The sequence below is a fragment of the Protomyctophum parallelum genome, assembly GCF_964188405.1.
Source record: "Protomyctophum parallelum genome assembly, chromosome: 22".
NCBI lineage: Eukaryota > Metazoa > Chordata > Actinopteri > Myctophiformes > Myctophidae > Protomyctophum > Protomyctophum parallelum.
The window spans coordinates 30,095,235-30,116,982 of record NC_139714.1 but is presented as its reverse complement, the minus strand read 5'-3'; the positions used below and the strand labels follow the sequence as shown (position 1 = coordinate 30,116,982).

Genomic DNA, 21,748 nt, shown 5'->3' with positions numbered 1-21,748 from the left:
TGGCCTTTAAACCTATGTATTGTCTGTATCATCTCCTTCTATAACATGGTGAAATTGGAACTCCCCATTGCAATAGCTTCTACTTCATTCTATTCTTATAATGGTAACATTTTTGATTAACATTGCGGGTGAATCTTTCTGGTAAAAGTTGACAACCATGTTTATAAAGCAATAATACATTTGAGGCTGATACAAAAAATACAATAAATGTGAATTTATTCATTTGTAACTCGGCACAAAGTAACCAGTAACCAGTTACAGTACAGTTAATTTGTAATTGTACCAAATGTGCCCTTACGGGTACATTTGGTTACATTTATTGATTGAAGTATTTATTAACAGTTTGCAGAATTACATTTCAAGCACAACTCAATACAAAAAACTGTTAACTGAGTGGATGACACCATGAGAGGGTCCACCGTTTTCAATTCATAACATTTAGAGACGTACAAATATACACTTCTATATAGCTAAAAACAGGAAATCATCATAAAGGGAGAAAAACCATACTGTATACAGTGAGGGGGGGATTCAAATTTTACAGGGGCCAGTTTCGAATTGCAGCCGTCCGTAGATGCCCTTTGAGAGCGGGTTTGAAGGAGTCAAGGGATTCACATTTAATGACAGTGGGTAGGGCGTTCTCTGGGTTGCACATGGTTTGTTGAACTCCCTCTGGTGTTGTGGCTGTGGACTTCATTGACATTAAGGAAGTATTTAGACAGGTACATGGGTATCATATTTAGACGGGTACATGGGTATCATGGTGTATCGAATATTGTGGACCAGACCCTTTTGAAAGCTGAATCAACCCTGATAATGTTACTGTGGATACAAGTAGGCTATGTCTGTGCCCATGCCCTGTGCAAGTCTGATAGTCTGTGTGTGAAATAGTGTCAGATTTGATGTTGTCCAGGTTGGAATTGCAATTCAAGTAATCTGTGTCACTTCCATGTGACCTTGTACACATTTGCCTGTCAAATGGGAGCTCTCTCCCCCTCTCTCCGTTTGTGTTTGCCCTCCTACAACACACACAGACTAATTAGTATCTGTACGGCCAAACTTTGCATACCCACAATGCACCTTTTAGACAGGCCAGGGCTGTTCCTTGCCTTGTCTTTCTCCCTCCCTCTGTGCATTGCTGCTGTCACAGTCATTCACTCCACCTGCACAGCCAGGTGGAAGAGTGAGAGTTGGAAAAAAAGAGCCAAAGGGAGACAATAATATAGAGCCCAACAAAGCGGGCCACATCTGACCTCTAACTTTTACCTTTTGACCTCTTGACTCCTGCCAGCCCCAGGCCGACTAGCGAAAAGCTTGGAGGAGTGGAAGAGAGCGGCGGAGACACCTGTTTGACGACGTGCGACATGAGTTCTGCCAAGGTCAGTGCTAAAGAGGAAGTAGTTCACTGCAAATGGGGAGATAACTTCCTGTTATCTTTGGCTCACACTCCTTTTTACTTCTACTTTCTACTTCCTTTTCTGTTTTTATATACTCCCTTCCTCCACCTCTGTCTCTAGCTCTTCTGTCAGTCTGAGCTGCTCTCAGCAGTATTATGTGTGCGTGGTGGGGGGGACCCCCTTCCTGGGCATTTGGCAGCGGTGGGGCTGGGCTTGAGGTTGAGACGGGGCGGACGAGAGTGGTGGTAGTCTGAAATGAAGACGAGAGCGAAACATTCAGAGAATTAGCAGATGTATGTTTACCCAGCTCTATGCAGGTGGCATGTCTGTTGGTGGTGACAGGATGGCTTGTTCTCAACTTTACTGAGTCCTTGAGTGGATGGAGGCAAGTACACAGAGGACTTTAGTGTGTATGGCCTAACAGAGTTATTGCTTTGAGGTGTTTGCCGTGCTACATTTGTGTGTTTGGAACCATAACTGATATGTATCTCTCCTCTAGATCTTTCTCTTAACAATCCCATAAGTGAATTCAAAACTTAGTTAAGGACATCTGAATAAATAAATGTCTGTAGAAATTTGGTTATGTTCATTTTTGGTCTGTAGGCATTATATTCAGTCATGTTTGGTGTTTAATAATGCTTGTTTGTATGTCATACCAGCATACCAGTATGTCATACCAGCATATATTAAGGCATTGTATAAGTTAGTGCTATAATACTGCATTTGGTAACCTGTTTAAAATCACAGCTATGGGATGCTTTTGCTGTGTCATTTTCTGGTTTGATGTCTGTTCTGCATGTTTGATTAGGGATGTCTGTTCTGCATGTTTGATTAGGGATGTCTGTTCTGCATTCTGTGAAGTCTGTTCTGCATGCTATACAATTGATTGTTTGGTGATGTTTTTCAAAAATAGCAGAATTGTCGGTGTGTTAAATTCAGCTTGACACCTCAGCATTGATTTACTCCTGTCACGACCAACCGTCCTAAAGTCAGCTCTTCGGTGCTACTGAAAATGTCCAACACTATCCATACAAAAAACACAATACAATACAATACAATACAGGAACAGATCAACATGGGACAGAACAACTGCAAAGTGAAGTGAAAAATGACACCGGTGATGAATACTAAATAGTGCTGATAGTTACTCACTTGAATGGGTTGTATTTGATTCTAGGTGAAATAACGATAACATCTGCTGGGCCACTAATGGGAACGGCAGGTAATTTTGTTCTTCATATGAGCTCCAATTTCAAGAGCTCTGCCTTCCCACACCCTCCCTCCATTGAAAACGCAACAAACAAGCATGGACAACTGACACTACCCGTGACTAGGGGGAAAAAATGGAATATAATAGAACTGAGTGGGGGAAAGACAAGGGTAGCTAAAATAAGACGCAAAGAAACGGCACAGACTGCCGCCGAATTTACGCTGGAATCCACCTGCATCTCTTAAAGAGATTACTGTACATGCTTCTTAAAGGACTTCAGTTCTTTATAATACTGTTTGAGGCACCTCCGAGAGTTTCTCTAAAGGTTTTTACATATTTGGTGAGAGGAGAGGACTGATGAGGCCAGGAGGAGAGTTGTTTCCAGTTGATGTGGTTGATTGGTGAACAGATGAGAGAACTGTTGCCAGAAATGTCTTTATTGTCTCCACCAGGCCGAAGGCATGGGGGGAGAGTATGTTTTGCACTCCGTCCGTCCGTGTGTCCGTCCGTCCGTCCGTCCGTGTGTGTGTCCGTGAGCAGCTAATCTCGGCCACCATTAACCCGGTCGATGCCAAATTTTGCACACACACTCCCTGGATGCCAACGATGAACCTCTGCCCCAAACTTTCCAGAACGGCCTGTTATAGCGCCACCGGGAGGCCGCTTTGTGCAAAACAAGTTTTTGCACAGTACACCTACAGATTTTGTCCAAACATCACGCAAATTGGTACAGTCTCTCTAGAGCCATTCAACGAAACCGGTCTTTCAGATTTCTCAGACTCCATCCTGATTGGCTTCCAAAGTTCACAGGAGTGCTCAGTTTCAAACAAAATGCTGCAAATCATGAACACATCGCGTGATTTCCGTGAAATTGTGCACGCACATTCCCACTAGGCCGAGGAAGAAATGCCACATGAACAATTTCAACTCAGCCTCAAGGTGGCGCTATAACTGGCCGAAAAGTGTTTTTACCTCTAACTGCACGGATCTGTGGATAATTTACTTTTGTTGCCCTTTTATCCAACCACCAGATGAAGGCAAGCTGCAATGTCCTACATTCCTATCCTGGTGGAGACCTGTGCCCAGAAGGGCACGTTTTTCTAGTTTATGCTCATTTTGTTTATTATAGATCAGGTCATTGGAGATGCATGGCTTCTGCATCATAATCTGAACAGTGACATAAGCAGGCTGCTGATTAGACTCTTGAGTGATTTTACATCGATTAAGTGTGAAACCTTTTTTTTTCCTGACCACCCTAGGCCCTGGGGCTAAGCCACTGACCTAGTTGAGAATTGAGATCTAGCTCCGCCCCTGGCTGTTGCCTCAGCCGACTGCCACCTTAGTGAGGAATAGTTTGGTGAGAGCCAAGAGAAAGTTGTCCACGGTCGTATGGCTGTGGACAAACGCATGCCCGTTCTGTCGAACAGATTGCTGGCCAGATAAAAAATAAATAAATCACGTTCTAATGAATACAGATTAAGAGGCAGAGCTGTGGTGACAGTCTGCTGTGGTGATGTTTTCTGAGCGTTTTTGTGCGTGGCGTGCACACGTCCGTGAACCTGCGTTTGTCCGCCTCCAGTACTCGGCACCATGCCAGTGTTCTCTGAGCACCCTTAACAGAACGAACACACACACACACACACAATTGTAGGGCTCTCAACCGACCAGCACATTATATAAGAAATCGTCTATCCACCTCATCAGAATTCTGCAGGGCTTGGGTAGTGGTTCACTGCTATGGAACAGGTACTGGGGGAGGGTGTGTGTGTGTGGTGTCTTTAATCATTGACCATTTCCTCTGTTTCACAAAGCCACATGTCTTTTTCTCACACCTCATTCTCTCTCTATCTCAGAGTCTGAGCCAGACCTCGGCAGCTAAAGCAGTGGTGGAGGACAACAGGTGAGTGTCTGTCTTACTGATTAGTTCTCACAGCTCCCATAATGCACTGCAGGATGTGGTTCCAGTTCTGTTAAGCTCTCTGCTTGCGGACAGTCGTGCACAGAATCACTGAACGGAACACCTTGTTGAAATGGAATGGGAGTGGCCTAAATGGAAAAGTTGAATTTTGCATGTTTTTTTTGTCGGCGTGTTTGTGTGTGCTCGTCTGCACCCAGCCTGCTGCCTGTATTGGAGGAGGAAGAGGAGGGTGTACAGGATCAAGCTCAGGCACATTCAACCGAGGTCTCCATGGCAGGTACGTGTGTACGTGTGTGTGTTCGTTCTATTGTTGTTTTCTGGCTCCATGTCTAGATGGTGAAGAGAGTGTAATTGCATTTGCATCAACTGATAATTGAATCATCTTCCAGGAACAGAGATCCTTGCAACTCTCCCCGATGGTGGCTCTCCCGGTTCTGCGATGGGTTTGGGCTCCAGTGAAGCTGAGGTCACGCTCTCTGACCCCAGCCAAGCAGATGACAGTGCTCTAGGCGGACAGGTGTCCCCAGGGGCCAAAAAGGACACACTCTCCTTGCGTTGCAAATTTAAAAGAGAGCTGGTAAGTACTGCTGTTGGTCTTGTTTTCTTCTTAGCTTGAAGGTTGAATTATTTAATTCCACTTATTAATCACTTTAACCCTCGTGTCCCTAGTATATTGGGCATGTGAATATAGAGGTAAATTGCAGACCTGCAAGCTCTTGTGAGGATATTTTTGCTATTTAAAAAAAAATGCAGTTCACCTTTTTTTATGGTCAATAGTAATTCTTAACATGACTGGCTACTATGATGGAGGTCTGTGTGAAGACATTTTACGATGAGTCATTGTAAAAAGGAACAGATCTGAGGTTTTGTACTTCGCAATGGTATGATTGTGCAATTCATTTATGAGAAAATGCAGTCTGTCCGGCCTCGTCACTGTGTGTGTGTGTGTGCGCGTGAAAGAGAGAGTTGGAGAGAGCATAGTTACAGAGTTTAGTTTCTCCTGGCGTCTTGGGGATCGAGGTACAGGACAGGTTAGCGAGACTGGAGCACCGTGCTGTGCTCTGATGGGTAGCAAATTATAGAACCGACTTACCTTCATGTTAAGACCACAGTGGGAATGACGAAGAAGGCATCATGGACAGCGATATTGACGATAAACGACTGGATGGATTACTGTTTGAGAGTGGGCGTGTGAAGAGAACTGAAGTGATGGGAGAAAGGGTAACATCTGCACTCGTCCTGCAGGAGCTGTCGCAGAGCATGGAGGCCATTGAGGAGCACCGGGTGCCCAGTGAGGTCAGCACCGCCTCCGAGAAGGAAGGTGAGTTTGTTTTTCGTGTGGAAAATGAAATAAAGTTTCATTCCAAGATGCTTTCCCGTTTGTGAAAATGTTAGATCTTTCGACCGCGGTCGAGATCATGGATTTCACAATGCCACGCCAGACTTCCCGGCCCTTCATTGCCACCCCCAGTTTCTGCTTACTCATGCATTCATCAGATAGATTCACAGGGTTGGAGATCAGAGAATAGTAGCGTAATCATAGTCAGTATTGAACTGTACCGTATATAGTACCCTATGTAGTAGTACTGTAAGCTCTACTTCTCATGTCAGCAGTGGTTTACTTTAGTCAATGCCAAAGGTGTAATATCCTTCCAAATGGTTGGCAATTAGTATTTGAATTCTAATGCCTCATTGAACATTGAACTGGTTTTGAATTGACCCTGCTAAACCAGTCGATCATCTCATCTCTTTGCCTAGTCGAGACGTCTGTGATTTCTGACGCCAGCAGTGACAGAGAAGACAAGACTGGGTAACTGAAGAAACTTTGATGGTTTTATTTAGGCTAATTGATGTTAAAAAAAACATGCAGATTGTATCTATGCTCCTGTCTCCACATTTTCTCTCTCTCTCTCTCTCTCTCTGCAGCTTGACGGCCAATGATAAGGAGATTGAGGTATGTATGGTATGCATTTACTTTTGTGTGTACGCCCAACCTGTCTGTGTAGGTTTATTTTGATTTAAGCACATATAGGCCGATCAATACACTTGAGATTATATTTTGCCAGTTATATTTAGCCAAATCTAGCTTTTTAATGTAATGCAGCAAAAAGGCAATACAATTATTGTAAAAAGAAACCCTGCAAAGCCCTGTGTCACCATCTGGTGTTCACTATCACATTTTCACCAATCACAGTGCAGTGGGTAGTCTGTAGAGTTCTCAACGGGCCTGAAACTTAAGGCCCAGCCCCAAGTGTTCCAGCACGAGGCCCGGCCCGACTAATTAGCATACCTTTTAGGCCCCAATCCGGCCCTAAAACATCGGGTCGGGTCGAGTGGGGTCAGGTTTGGACAGAATTTGAGAACTATCAGAGTAAAATTGAAACCCCTATCAGTACCATCTTCATAATAGATGCATACACAAGCAGACAGAACAGAATTATTTTTTATATAAAACTCAAAAGCATAAATTTTAGACCCGGCCCCCGAAACGTCTGCTTGCTGCCTTGTGTCTGCTTATGCAGCATGTTATATAGACAGATGTCAGGTCATTGTTGACCTGTAGCTTGTGTCTGCTTATGCAGCATGTTGTATAGACAGATGTCAGGCCATTGTTGACCTGTAGTTTCAATGTACAGACTATTGATTTAGTTTTCAGATATTCTACTCTTATCTAGAACCATAAATATCATCAGTCTATTTCTATGCATTCAATTTACTGTATGTACCTTTGTGCTGTCCTTGCTTACTGTAAATCGCTCTGGATTAAGAGCATCTGCTATATGCCTAAAATGATGTGTTGGAAAGTGGTTAATCCAAGCAATGAAAATCACAGACTTGAGTAAATGTCTGGGTATATTTTCAAGCAACAGTTACTTCAGTCCTCTGCTAGCCGCACAAAGTAATTCAACGTAGTGTATGCTTACGACAATGGCTGTCATTTACAGAATGTGTTTTGTTTTGTTTTGTTTGGTCAGACGGACTTCCAGCGTCTGTCTCTGGGCTTCAAGTGTGACATGTTCACCCTGGAGAAGAGGCTGCGTCTAGAGGAGAGGTCTCGTAACCTGGCTGAGGACAATGTCCGCAAGGAGGTCTCCAGCTGTCAGGGCTTACTGCAGGTGTGTGTGTGTGTTTAACCCATTCTGACCTGAGATCAGATTCATACGAGGTTTTCGCCGGACACACACTGGTCTGATTAACCCATTCTGACCTGAGATCAGATTCTAAAAATGTCAGTCGCTCTTCGATTTAAAAAAAATAGCAGACCTACAAGCTCGTATCGCGCCACTCGGTGGCGCGATATGAGCTTGTAGATCTGCTATTTTTAAATAGCTAAAGCATAACATGATGCTGACACCAAAATGGGTGCCCGGTCAGAATGGGTTAATACTACTACTACTAATAATAACCCATTTAGGCCTGATGTCGAAATTAAAAGAAAAAAGTTTTCTAAATCATGACAATTTTCGGAAAGATTTGAGGCACATTTTAACGATTTTTCAAAAATAGCAGTGACTGTAATGTAAAATAAACTACTTGAGGAAATAGACAATTATTTTCAGTTTTACCGGTTTACTAGCTCTGGTCCATAGCCAATGCTTCTATGATTCTGCCCTGCATTGGTTATGCTACTTTCGCTTTTAACTCTCACATGGAACTCAGACCAGCCTCTCCTCTTTAGCGTAAATAAAAATAACGTTTTTGCTACTCACCAAAACAAAGATGGGTTGTGTCATTAGAAAGCCTACTTTCCTTAGTGGACGCACTCTGAGCCCCCCACCACACGTATAAACGGTACTTTTTGGCCAAAATGGGATTTTGTTTCCACCGGGAAAAAAATACTTTTAGTTACTCCAATGCGCCCTCTACCAATATTTCCCGGAGAACTGCCCCATAGAGAATATTTTTCCTGAAAATAAATCCCTTTCTGGTACCGTTTATACGTGTGGTGGGGGGCTCAGAGTGCGTCCACTAAGGAAAGTAGGCTTTCTAATGACACAACCCGCCTTTGTTTTGGTGAGTAGCAAAAACGTTCTTTTTAAATAAGCTAAAGAGGAGAGGCTGGTCTGAGTTCCATGTGAGATTGAAAAGCGAAAGTAGCAGAGCCAATGCAGGGCAGAATCATAGAAGCATTGGCTATGGACCAGAGCTACCGGTTTACCAACTATAGTCGGTAAACAGTTGGTAAACCAGTAAAGGCTAATGCCAGAACCGGATTCTGTTTTGTGGCATCGTGCACGTACATGTAGTGGCATAAGCCACATGGCATACATCGATGGCTGCATTATACAGACGTTGACTCAGGGGTAAAGTGGCCGGTAGATCGGCCGATGGGAACCGTAAGGCCTGTTATCGATCTAAGTAATGTTCTCTCCCTCTCTCTCTCTCTCTCTCATATTCCAGGCACTGATCCCACTGTGTGAAGACGATAACCAGTCAATGGAGATCATCCAGAGACTCCAGAAGAACCTGGACATACTCATCCAGTCCATGACCAGGGTGTCCAGCCGATCTGAGATGCTGGGAGCCATTCACCAGGTGGGACTGTGTGGGTGTACCGGATGTTTATGTATTGTACACTACAGTATATGTATGCATTCGCACACTGTGGCCCCTTTTCCACCGGTTGGGAACCGGTTCAGTTCTTTTTGGTTCGTAGTCCATGAGCCAGACCTCCAAAATTGTAACATTAATTATGAATTGAGTGGGCATAATTATATTAAATTGTTCTTAGGATCAATAGGTATCGGGAACGGTCGCCCCTAAACCATCACGCCCCTCGATTTTTCCGCCGACCACTTGGACTGGAGGTTATTGTATTATTTTGTTTTACTGAGAATAAGGTTAGAAATAAGTTTAGGGTTAGGGTTTTACTGGGGTTAAGTTTAGGTATAGGGTTAGGTTTAGGCATAGTTTTACTGAGGTTAAGGTTAGGAATAACCGTTTAGGCATAATTTATTTAGGTTACTTTAGGAATACCAGGCCGCACAGTTCTGCCGGCTGTACGCCTGGGGCGAGTTGGTAAAGGGGCGAGTAGTTCGGTATTCGATCAATATAAGTGAATAATATATGATAACCCTTCCACAGTAGTAGATTTTTAAACACACAACCATTGACAGTTTGGATTGAGACTGCTCATTCCAAAGACAAATAAATTAAATAATTATTTCCACAACCTTTGACTCTTGGTATCTCGTATACCGTTTCGTTCGACCTAGTTTCATTCAATTTTTTTATGGTTCAATGCATTTTGGTATGAACCTAAACGTGCCATAGATTTATTTTCCCGGTGTCGGGGTTGGGGAAGTCATTGGAGGTGCTGAAACTCGCCCACAGTGTCGTTGTTGTCGTTGGTCCTCAGGAGAGTCGTATTGGGAAGGCGGTGGAGGTGATGATTCAACACGTGGACAACCTGAGGAGGACGTACACCAAGGAGCACGCCGAGCTGCTGGAACTCCGAGAGACCCTCATGCAGAGCGAGAGGTCCTTCGGTTCACACAGTCAAGGTAAAGGCGGCCTCACATGCATCGTATAGGATCACTGGTGCCCAAAAGGTAGAGACCACGCAGTAGATCACAAAGGCTGTGCAGATAGATCACCACATGGCCGTAAAAAATGTAATTAAAAAAAAAGATGGAAAAAAGCATCTGCATCATTGAATTACGGTGTCTGCAATGAATGACATCAAATAGGGCCTGTCAGCTCAAACCCACAATGCAATACTTTGTTTTCAAGAGTGTTGCTGTGCACAAACGTCAGTAGCATTACAAAGTTATACAAAACAAAACACTGACGGTACCAATTCCATTTTCCCCTCCCTCTATTTCCCATTCCGCGTGTTTGTCTTATATGTAACACCAACAACTCTATTCCAAAGCCCCTTCAGGTACATTTTCAAACTATTCTCAGCAATTGGATAATATTATTTTGGGGTGGGTAGATCTTGAATATGAATATGTATGATGATGAAGTCAAGTCACCCACGTCATTTGCCATTGCCACAGTAACATAATACCACGCATGTTTTTTCCTCTTCTCCAGATGACTTCCGGGGGAAGAAGCCGTCACCATCACAGTACTACAAGGTGTGGCATAGATTTAAGATTGTTCTGAACTTTTCTAGCTTGAAATATGATGCATAATAATTAGGGATGCACCGATCCGATACTCGTATCGGAGATCGGCGCCGATCCAGGCTAAAATTCTAGATCGGGTATCGGATCGGTGGCCTATCCATTATCCGATCCGATAATTATGTGTAATTACAGTATGTAACAACTCTACCTCCTCTGTGACACAGCAGTGTAGTATTGACAGTATAACATGTGGAATGCAGCCAGGCTAGCCTGCGCACACATTAACCTGGTCTAATTGTTGCACAGTTATTTAATAAATAATTCAGTGCATTTATATCTGTGTTTGTTACATTTTGTTTTACAAAGTTGGGAAAGTAATGTTTAAGTCAAGCCTTGATGTTGCCTTACACAAAATAATGATTCCAGACTCCACACAGTGAGGCATACAGCTTAATAGGTTATTTCGTTTCTTTGTGGGGGGTATCGGATCGGTACTCTGTATCGGCAGATACTGGACCCCCATGTATCGAAATCGGTATCGAATGCCAAAAAGCCGGATCGGTGCATCCCTAATAATAATTAGAGCCTGTTGCCACATGGTCTACATGTATACGCTTTTAGACCAGCTACATTTGATTGTTTGATTGAATAGTATATTAGACAGAAATGTAAAAACGGCAACAGAGTACAGTCAAACACTTGGTCTAAAAGTGATGGCACCAAAAAAAAGTTGTGGTCTTGTTTCCATTCGGGCCCTATGCAATCACTTCATAAACATGACATGAAAAATAACAAAAGTCAATATCATCACATTTAAACGTTCATATACAGTAACCCGTCGGCTGGGACATGTCTGCTGCGTAATTGGCTATACCAGTGTCATCAAAATAGTAAAATAATGGCCGATATATCGGCCTAACCGATGTATGTCTCAGTCGTGCTCTCCACAGATGATTGTTTTGTTGTTCTTGTCTGTCCCTGTAGTCCTCTTCTACCCGGCGGGTCAGCATAGCAGCCATTCCCCGCTCCCCTGGAAGCGGCATGCACTTTGACATGGTAACACTGGCATGCCTAGCATAAGTAGCATTATGACATGGTAACACTGGCATGCCTAGCATAAGTAGCATTATGACATGGTAACACTGGCATGCCTAGCATAAGTAGCATTATGACATGGTAACACTGGCATGCCTAGCATAAGTAGCATTGGAAATTGTCATTTTATATTTGAAAGCTTCTGAGGTCCTTCTGTGTTTAAAAAAATGTTTCATGGTGCCTAGTCAGAACTTATTTTTACATCTGCAAGTATAAACTATAAACGGTTAATCTTTGGATGTTTGAGGTTGTCGAGCTCCGCAGTGTTACTACAACTGAAACGAACTGTGTACTGTGGCTTATTCATGTTCTAAACAGTACATGGGCTAATATGAGCATTGATAAATCAATGGTGGCCACTGTTGAAGGTTGTCCAGCTGCTCGTTAAAGCCTGTGTCTTGTTTACTGGTCGCAGCTCACATGCATTTGAATTTCCAGGGAAAAACACAGGATACCACAGATGACGGAGAGAGACTGACCCGCAGATCCCCCTGGTAGGTATTTTTTTCTTATGTGTGTGTGTCAGGCTTATGGGAAGATCAGCTTGGTCATATAATATGCTCATATCTGGATACTGCGTGAAAAATCCAAGGGTGCGTGTGTGGGTGTGTGCTTGGTTGTGTGGGGGTGTGTGTGTGTGTGTGTGTGTGCACGTTTGCGTACACATGCTTGTCGCTGACTGAAGTCATTGGCCGCAGTTGTTGTGTTGTTTAATTGGCATACCATGAAATGACAGGGTTGTTGTTCCTGTCTGCTCCTATGTATGTGATATGGCGCCATCTACTGTAGGAAGAGCACAGTGCGGCCCCCGCTAAAGCGCTATGTTAGCTCTGGTGGCTGGGTTGATATGGAGGAGCCGTCACTTATGACGCATATGTACGGGTAAGAGATGGCCGAGAGGAGGAGGAGGAGGAGAGAGCAATGTTGACCACTCATGTCTGTGTTCCACAAATGTACGTGTGCACCCTGCAAGCATACATTTCAGTGGACCCGGGTGCATAAAGATGGCCCATCCCCTATGTGGGGTTGTCTCCGTGTGTCCCACACACACACTGCCATGTCCAATGTCTTTCAGAGCTGGTCACGCCAATGATATCAAACGAGCCATGTTTTGTGCACCTGGTCCAAGGTTTGGGCATGTCCAGTGTCTATCAACAGTATTGTGGAGCTTCAATGCAGTATAGTATTAGGGCTTTCACTTCTAGTGATTTTTACTAGTTGACTAGTTGCCTTTTATTTTTTAAACAATATTTGTACATTTAAAAACTGTTGGTGACTATAACTATAATCTAGTTAATCTTGAGGCCTACAAAAATGGCCAACAAAAAAAAATAATTACCAACAAAATACTAACAAGATCAACTAGTGGATTTACTAGTCGACTAGTTGAATAGTTGCTTAAAGCCCTATATAGTATAGTATGACGCTAGTGAACATTCTCTCTGACCAATTAGTAGTCTGTAGTGTTTTCTCGTCACCTTCTGGTAAAGGGTTATGGTCAAACAAGATGGGGACCTAATAACAGCGTGGCTTCCCTCTGGAATCTGTCATGTTGATGGATCATATTGTGGATCTGATATTTATGAATTCATAAAATGTAAAATATTCCCACACACAAACATTGACACCATGTATACATTGTTTGTATTTCCTTGGCGTCCTGACTCCTGGTCAGTGTGCACAAGACATTTGGCGTGGATTGGTTCAGTGGCTCGCAGTACTACTTTTACCCAGTGGAAAACCAATGGAGGGTTTGAAGTTTGAACCACAAGGTGGAAAAGTACCAATATGACAAAAAAAATAATTAAGCCATCAGAGTCATCACTTTGATATGTTTTGGCCACCTGTTTTGTCAAAATGGTAGAATATTAGTTTAATGAAGCTCCCCAATTTTTTTTATTTTTACCTTTACTTTGATAAATATATATAATTAACTACTGTAATTGCTCATAATTGTGCAAAACTCTTCTGTAGCTGATCAATCAATCCACAGTCACACAAATTGAGATGTCAAAACCAATTATCCGTTGGTTTGCATGGGAATGATTGAATGGTGTGTGTGGTTACATAATACATATGCACGTGCACATGCGAGTGATCTTGTGTTGCATGCTCTGCGTGCGTGTCTGTATGATAACATCTGTGTGTGTGTGCATGTGTGGTTGTGTATGCATGATTTAGTGTTTGTGCTGACTGGAACCGTGTGTTATTATGGTGAACACATTCCCCCCCCACCCACCTCCCCAGGAGAGCCCACGGTGACTCCCTGTCGGATGATGAGCAGAAGGAGAAACGGGTTGCACAGAAACGGAGGTCCAGCCTCACAGAGCTGGGCAACAAACTCACCTCCTTCATTCTGCCACTCAAGACGTTAGTCCCATCGTGTCCTCCTGACTGCTAGCCCTGCCGCCCTTATCCCAACACACACACTAGCCACATAATGAAAGAATTCTGTCCTCGGCATACTTTATAATGGAGGAAGAGGTTCAAATAATTGCAAAGTGAAATTTGGGGCATAATGTTTGTTGTAAGCCTAATTTATGCTTATGCTTACAAAGAAAGATCTATGTAAAACAAAGGCTATGTGGGTTAGTTGAACCTCTGTATGACGGAAGTCTTTTATTATGGAGCTCTCGGCTGCGCTAGTTTCTTTGCTCCTGGGCCTCCACTATCTCTCTGGTGATGACCGTGCAACTACTGTGTATCATTCATGAGATCTGTGTCGTCACAAAATGTTGCTTTATTTTGAAACTGTAGGATGTCTCGCACTTACTTGCATAGATTTGTAGCAGGGCGGTGTTGAACTTGCACCATTTTATTGCACAAGTGCAAAGGCATCTCATGTTTAAACGACTCCATTTGGACTCTGCTGTATGTATTTTGTGGGACGACTTTGGTTCAGTGTCTTCTGCTTATTACTTAACACAACGGTGCTTATTTATTTTCTGGTTTCCTCTTTCCCTTAACCTCTCAGAGGACAGGATGAGCTCTTTGTAATGATGTAAGTGTGCAGGGTGCCTAATCCACAGTGGGAATTGCTTTTTGGTTTCATCTCCAAGCCATACAATCGCGTGGCCTTCCAGAGCTTTGCAGAGAAGCAGTGCTAGCGACTATTGCACTGATTTACTGTAAAAATCAGATCGGCACTCCTGCTCAAAGACAGTACACTGTCCTCCGCCTGTGCAGCCGGCTACAGTACATTCAGCACTGATGTCTACTAAATCCTTTCCATGTGCACTACGGTGCTGTCCGCATTCTTTTGTTGCGTTGGTTTTACAAAGGCAATGATGCCGATCTTCAATGTGTGTCTCTGGTGATGTGAGATCATGAGACCATTTCTAAGCAGGGTTTGGAGAATGCAGTTGTGGTTTTACAAATGACCTATACACCTACCATCGGTAGTCTTGTTGTAGTTCAGTGCTGTTCTGTTTTCTTATACTTTTTTTTTTTAACCCCATACACCCTAGTGTTCCTATTCTGGGCAAGTAATAACAGGCAAACATTTGGGGAAAATAGCAGATCTCACATGTTTCATTGTCGTCGTAGATTGGCTATTTCCACTACTTGACATACGACATATGTCTTGTATATGTCATATACAAGTGGTTTAATGAGGAGAAGTGGTCACTTTTGGTAACATGGCTATGACAATATTGTTCTTACTAAACTCATTACTCATTCACTCTTCTTTTAACTGCCGCCTCTGTCATTCATTCCTCCTCCCTCTCATCACTCCGTTCTGTTCTAATCCCATTCGGTCCCTCTTTCTCTCTCCAGTCCGAGCCCCACTCCCAGTCTAACTGCAACAGAGTCTGCGACGGTACCGTTTCTGTCCCAGAGTCTGTCCACCACCTCCCGGGCTGCGGTGGCCAGGAGCGGCAGCGGCTTGTGGTTGTGGCTGGCCTTGGTCGTGGTCCTGGCAGGTAATCATTTTTCTAGTCTAATTGTATATATAAATGTGTATATATATATATATATATTATTTTTTTTGAGTGGTGCAACCACTCCAAGGAAGGAACCGCAATGTCCGTGTTCACATGTGTACCTATGTATGTGTTCATGAGCACCAGTATGAGTATGACTACCGTACCAGTAGGGGCGATGTTGTGCTAGAAACGGAGAGAGAGGGATAGTATTAGTGCTGCACTGTTGCCTGCTAATGAGAGAGAGAGAGGGGGGGGGGGGGGGCGAGTTGCACCACTCAGTTCACACGGGTGTGATTTTTATCTGACCTTTAGTTGAGGAGTATTTTAAATAGTAATTCTTGTATTACGACCTCCAGAATTATAGCCATGTCATTTGCCATGGCATCTGAAATGTAAATCCTGTAAACGGTGAAGTAATTCAGAGCATGTACTGACTGCAAGTACGTTCTTGAGTTCCCCAGTCTCGACATTTACCGATTCCATGACGAATCAGTAAAAATGGACAATGTTGTGGTCAAACCCCATGCAGGGCTCTTGGCACTGCTGGCCCGCCTGGTGATGCAGCCAGCAGCCGACGCGTCTCCGGTGGGGACCGGGGACTCATGGATGACCATCCAGCAGCTGCTATGGCCCTACACGGGGCTCCGGCACAACGGACAGCCCCCCATCTAGACTCCTGCCCCCCCCCGTTGGGCCCCAAGGTGGACGGTTGCCCTCATCCATCAGCCCTCTGCAGATATACTGCTTGATGGAACTCATGAAGATGGAAGAGTCATTTTCTCTGCAGAGGTCTGTTGGAGGTTTACCAGTGCTTGAAGACGTCTACCCACCAGACAGACTTGGGGAGATGATCAACTCTTTGGAGGTCTTTATGGTTCACGTCACGTTTGCTTAGTTAGTTAGTGTGTGTGTGTGTGTATGTGTGAAGTGGAAACATGGCAGCAGAGGCTGGGGTGATCCTGAATATTTGTCTTTTGATGCCGTTGGGTGACCTCTACCTGGACTGAAACCAGAACTCACTGTTGGCGCATTTTGAACCAGTCACATGAAAATGGCTTATGGACACTGCAGCATTGAACTGATCCGCTGCCTCCCAGGTCTGTGTGGATGTTATGGACCTGCGGCCCAGATTTGTCCATTTTGCTTTAGAAACATTTCTGGAGTCACTGTCTGCCTTCTTTAACCTGGATGACCTTCCTCTTCTTCCCTCATTGGCTCCAAAGCAAAACCTTTTATTTTTTTTCCCAATGGTAATAAAATGTCTATTTTAAGTTTATTTTTTATTGTTTTGTTTGCAAGAATTCAGTTTTATTTATGTTTTGGTTGCATACATATTTCATTGTTATGGATGTACGTTGTTAACTTGTTAGTCTTAAACACCAAAGCATTTATATATCCCTCTTTGGGTTCTTGCCGTGTTGACCACCGTTTTCAACTTCATACACTTTTTGTATGTTCCAAAGAGGATGCTTTGAAAACTTTGCACAAATAAAACTATTTTAAGAAAGAAAGCTGTCCTGTTATGTGTGGTGCAATACCAAATATGCTTCTAAGATAATGTTTGCTGCTTTACATACAATGCATGTTTATTATAGCCTTGCAGGTGTGAAGCCCCTACTCCATCCAGTCATCTGACTGGCTTACCCCAATTCTGACCTGAGATCAGATTCTAAAAATGTCTTCTACATCCTGACAGTTTTCTGACAAAGCTATGTTTCTATGTCAGTCGTTCTTCGATTTTTCAAAAATAGCAGACATACAAGCTCGTAGCTATGAGCTTGTAGATCTGTTATTTTTCAATAGCTAAAGCATAACTTTATGCTAACACCAAAAGGGGTTCTACACCAAATCCACTGGAAAAAGACAAATCTGCACGCTTGTAGATCTACTCTTTTCGCTGAATGTTTGCCCTATAATAGGGACATGGGCCCTCATTTATCAATCGAGTGTAAAATCTGCCACAGATTCGAGTGCAGGTTTCGTAGTACACCCACGTCGCCACGGCATTTATAAAGTGATCGCAAACAGCTGATCCTTCCTTAATTTCGTTCTGACGTTAATAAATGTGACTGCTGAAATCTATCTGGCACGCCCTATGGAATGAAGCCTCGCCCTCGTTTTTGCGACATGAACAACGGCAATACGTTTCCTGAAACCATGGTTACATGGTTTCACTCGCTTGCCTTGCTGCCCCCTCTCTCATACACACACACGCAAACGCAACTTGCAAGCCCAACTAACTGGTGTCCTGTTAAATAAATAACAAACACCTGCATGAATTAAATAAAGTTGTAGGCCTACCCTGTCTGTTTCCCTCTCACCTCGCTTGCCTTGCTGTCATGTCCACGCACGCATGCACCTACATGACACATCGACATCGCATCGCCATGAATGAAATTAGTTTGTGGGCTGGTCTGGCCTTTACCCATTCGTGCGCACACTGCTGTGATATTAAAGTCCTGTGGGTGGGTGAGTGCCTGCATGAGAGATAGGCTATCATGTCGTCAAGGCAGTCATAATCAACGTTTATGTATAGTGGTTTGATCATTGATGAACGAATCATAAACATATGGCTTACAGGAGGAAAGAAAAATCCCTCGCTTGCCTTGCTGCCCCCTTTCTCATACACACGCAACTTGTTTTGTTGTATCTTAAATAAATGAACCTGCATGAATTAAATAAAGCTGTCTGTTTCTCCTCTCGCTTCGCTTCCCTTGCTGCCTCCCTTGCTCCTCACCCCCCCCGCACGCACGCACATATTGCAATTTGCAAGCAACTTTCACTGTGTGTTGTTGGTTGTATATACAATTATTAAAATGTTTATTCATATTCACCAGTATGCGCTCATGCAAAACACTGTTTAAATGGCTTAAGCATGACTTGCAGGATTGTTTTTAATTGCGCGATTTTAATAAGCTTGCACACTTGGAAATATGATAATATCCTACCAATTTCATATGACATGCTTTTACAATTATTTATTTCTTCACATGTAGGCTATTAGTTTTATACATTTTAGGAGTGAAAACATATATGTTTAGATGCCTGTGACAGCCTCTCAGCTGGTCAAACAATGCTGCTCCGCTGTTCTACGACAGAAAAACAGGTGAGGACAAAACGTACGCCAGCTCCCGACCAGACGTGAGTTTTGAACGTTGTCAAGTTCAATTTCAAGCTTTGCCGGAAATGGTAAATGTCGGTAATTTCGGCGTGCACCCATATTTTGGCGTACGCACGGTGGATAAATGAGGGCCATGATGTAGGAAACGATAAGAGACCCATAAAAATGTATCCACAACCCACAAATGGATGTGTAGAGGTCGGCAGTGTCATAAGAGCTTATGTCCGGGTGCTTATGTCCGGGTTGAACATTCCAAATCATTGCCTGCTACTGTTGTCTTACAGAGTTTCCGTAAGTTTCCATGGTTTAAGGCAATGACATGTACGCTTTTGGGTGGAGGGTGGGCCTATATATATGTACTATGCCTTTTCATTTACTTGTTGCAACTCGTATGGAGATGGGGAAACTCATGGAAGAGCGGGCGGACGGGTCAAGATTTTCAGCGCATTTATCGCGGGCGGCATTTATATACATTGATACCAGTTGCCTCATATGTCCACCTTTTATTATGATGACTGATTAAACAAAATGGGGCTTTAATAACCACATGAACGTTTAGCCATGCAGTGGAGTCCTGTGACAAATAGCCAATATAAAAGCTCAATCGATGCGTTGTGAACTTGTAGTTGGGCTATTACAATATATATGTATATGTATGTGAACATTTTCATCTATACGGACAAAAATAGGGAAGAGGTTGAAAGTGGTTAAGAATAAATAAGCGTTCGGGTGGCACAAATTAGACTCTGCACTGTGTCAACAAACAGGTAATGGGATCTCCGTATCCTCTCCACACCCTCCATGCTGGTGTCCTCGCGCAGCATGTGGACAAACGTGGAATGGAACTCCGTGTCGGGGTGGAGCTCTACAGAGAAGGACTCGTCCTTCTCCTTGATCTTCAGCTTCTGACACCTCTGAGCTCCCAGCAGGAAGACGCTCCATGAGCCCTTGGGCACCCGCGAGGGACCGTGGTGCTCGCATACCTGCCGACAAGAGTTCAGATATAGGAGGGAGATTAGTGTGTAAGGGTGCAGTTAATGAAACTAATCGATTACAAAATTATGACAGTATATACTGTACTATAGAGGTTTGGGTTGTTTATGGTTACGTCTGAGTCGTAGGGACATCATGGCCGTGGTCCGCTGGCCCTACCAGGTGCCTATTATAATATAGGTTTCTATATTAAGTGTTTATGTGGTACGTGCCTTAACCACTTGGCCACCGGCACCCCAAGAATGTTTATTGTTTACCCTATTTTACATTTTTACAGACTAAAGTTCCTTGCAGACTGATGCACATTTGTTTTTCAGCAATTGTCTGCCGTTTTTCTGAAAAGATGCATCAGTCTGCATCAGTCTTTTTTCATTTAAAATGTGTAACAATTATGAATTACACCAGATAATTAACATCAATGTGCATAATTATGTATTTTGAAACATATCGTCCTTAGCCTCCGATCCTGATATGGTGGTGGTGTAAATATTGCTCTGATAATAAATCAAATATATCGTAACATCGCTAGTGCACAATGCACATAGACGTTAAACATGCAGGGCATGTGAACCAAACGTTGGTTTGGTTCACATGCATGTTTGCTGTTAGATAGCAGTTTGGCGTCCCAGGTAACAAGCATTTTAAGCCGCTGGGTAATCACATATCTGGCTCGAATCGATTAACATCTTGTCTGAGACAATAGACAACACAACTTCCCCTTTTCCTCATTCTGAGAGAAATGTCACTGTGTGCACTGCCATGTCACGTATGCCGGTGTGTGGGTGTGTGTAAAGGCCATGGTTGCCCATGATCCTCTCAATTAAATCAATCCTCAGGAATGGATTTCAGTGTGCTTTTCTTGTGTACCTGCATAACCAGATGCTCAGGCCCACACTTGGCATTCCATTGGCTCCATGTGAAGGCATAGGCAGGTGAGAGAAGGGCCATCTGTTCATAAGCAGCATGCTCTATCAATGGGTCCTGTCGAGGAGAGGACCAGCGCAGCTCATTTTAACACCATTCTCAATCATGTGCAAGTTGCAACCCAGCTGCAAGCATTGCATTGCAACAGTGTTTACAGGATCAGGTGGCACGGTTCAGTTCAGTGTTAAGGAAATGTACCCTGATCACAGCTACATGAGGAAATGGACTGGTTGCATGCTTGTTTTCCTGTTTAGATGCCTATGAATACCATGTTGGCAGTGAACATACAGTACAACAAACTATTTCAGCAGATGCATGCAAAGGGCTAGATGGGGGCTGCCAACGCAGTAAAGAATTGCAGCACACAAGTTTGTCCACTCGGTACAATCACACAATTTCAGTCCTGTTGTGTCGACAAATTGCAGTGCAAGTCATGCCCCGAGTAGTTGCACTTTTGGGAGGGGGAAGACTGAGACATTAGGAATAAACAAGTCCAAATATCCAGTTTAAAATGTCCAATGGCGTTGACGTTGTGTTATGACACAAAGATGTGTTTTCAGGCCTCTGCAGTTGATACAGACCTTAGCACAGCTACTGACGTATTTGTCAGTGTACTCGTTGACAAAGATGTTGACCCCAGCGCTGACCATGGCTTTCTGCAGTGCTGGACCATTCATCCATCTCCCTACAAGGTGAGAGAGGCCTTTCTCCTGCTCTGACTGCAGCATACACTGGTCACCCTGTTGGACGGACAGAAATCCATCCTTTTCACCCTTTATTTTGTGACGGTAGTCGTAGAAACGCAATCTCACTATAAAGACATAATGCTTATTGACTGAGAATGTGACACATGTGCTTTCAGATGTGTGTTCTTTACTTGGACAGTGATGCTGAGGTCTATGAGGGCTGTGTTGATGGTGAACCGAACCGAGTCCTGTCCCAGTGGCCTCAGCTCCCAGCCCTGGAAGGGCAGGTGGATGTAAGTGTCCTGCATCAACACAAAGGCATGGAAGGAGTCCATCTTAAAGGATATTTTGTCCTCCGCCGCCTTGTAGGAAATATCATTGATCCCATCTGTCTTCCATTGCTT

At 43.6% G+C, this 21,748-nt stretch overlaps 2 protein-coding genes across 2 annotated transcripts in view; one reads left to right on the top strand and one right to left on the bottom strand.

Moving 5' to 3' along the window:
* Window positions 1–16,353, top strand: part of lrmp (lymphoid-restricted membrane protein) — a gene marked incomplete at its 5' end in the record, with an annotated part of 38,295 nt that extends 21,942 nt beyond the window's left edge. Inside the window, 17 exons of the mRNA XM_083757360.1 lie at window positions 1,292–1,379; window positions 4,461–4,507; window positions 4,723–4,802; window positions 4,915–5,102; window positions 5,771–5,846; window positions 6,284–6,335; window positions 6,452–6,479; window positions 7,501–7,641; window positions 8,927–9,061; window positions 9,885–10,029; window positions 10,565–10,608; window positions 11,584–11,655; window positions 12,133–12,188; window positions 12,484–12,576; window positions 13,942–14,064; window positions 15,472–15,617; window positions 16,150–16,353. Of these exons, the coding sequence (XP_083613486.1) occupies window positions 1,292–1,379; window positions 4,461–4,507; window positions 4,723–4,802; window positions 4,915–5,102; window positions 5,771–5,846; window positions 6,284–6,335; window positions 6,452–6,479; window positions 7,501–7,641; window positions 8,927–9,061; window positions 9,885–10,029; window positions 10,565–10,608; window positions 11,584–11,655; window positions 12,133–12,188; window positions 12,484–12,576; window positions 13,942–14,064; window positions 15,472–15,617; window positions 16,150–16,292 (1,657 nt within the window). The 3' untranslated portion in view covers window positions 16,293–16,353. The remainder of the gene's footprint in view (window positions 1–1,291; window positions 1,380–4,460; window positions 4,508–4,722; window positions 4,803–4,914; window positions 5,103–5,770; window positions 5,847–6,283; window positions 6,336–6,451; window positions 6,480–7,500; window positions 7,642–8,926; window positions 9,062–9,884; window positions 10,030–10,564; window positions 10,609–11,583; window positions 11,656–12,132; window positions 12,189–12,483; window positions 12,577–13,941; window positions 14,065–15,471; window positions 15,618–16,149) is intronic.
* A 3,054-nt stretch (window positions 16,354–19,407) lies between these two features.
* Window positions 19,408–21,748, bottom strand: part of dnai7 (dynein axonemal intermediate chain 7) — a gene marked incomplete at its 5' end in the record, with an annotated part of 10,370 nt that continues 8,029 nt past the window's right edge. Inside the window, 4 exons of the mRNA XM_083757357.1 lie at window positions 19,408–19,724; window positions 20,602–20,715; window positions 21,240–21,398; window positions 21,536–21,748. The exon at window positions 21,536–21,748 is cut by the window's right edge and continues 2 nt beyond it. Coding sequence (XP_083613483.1) covers window positions 19,449–19,724; window positions 20,602–20,715; window positions 21,240–21,398; window positions 21,536–21,748 — 762 coding nt within the window. The 3' untranslated portion in view covers window positions 19,408–19,448. The remainder of the gene's footprint in view (window positions 19,725–20,601; window positions 20,716–21,239; window positions 21,399–21,535) is intronic.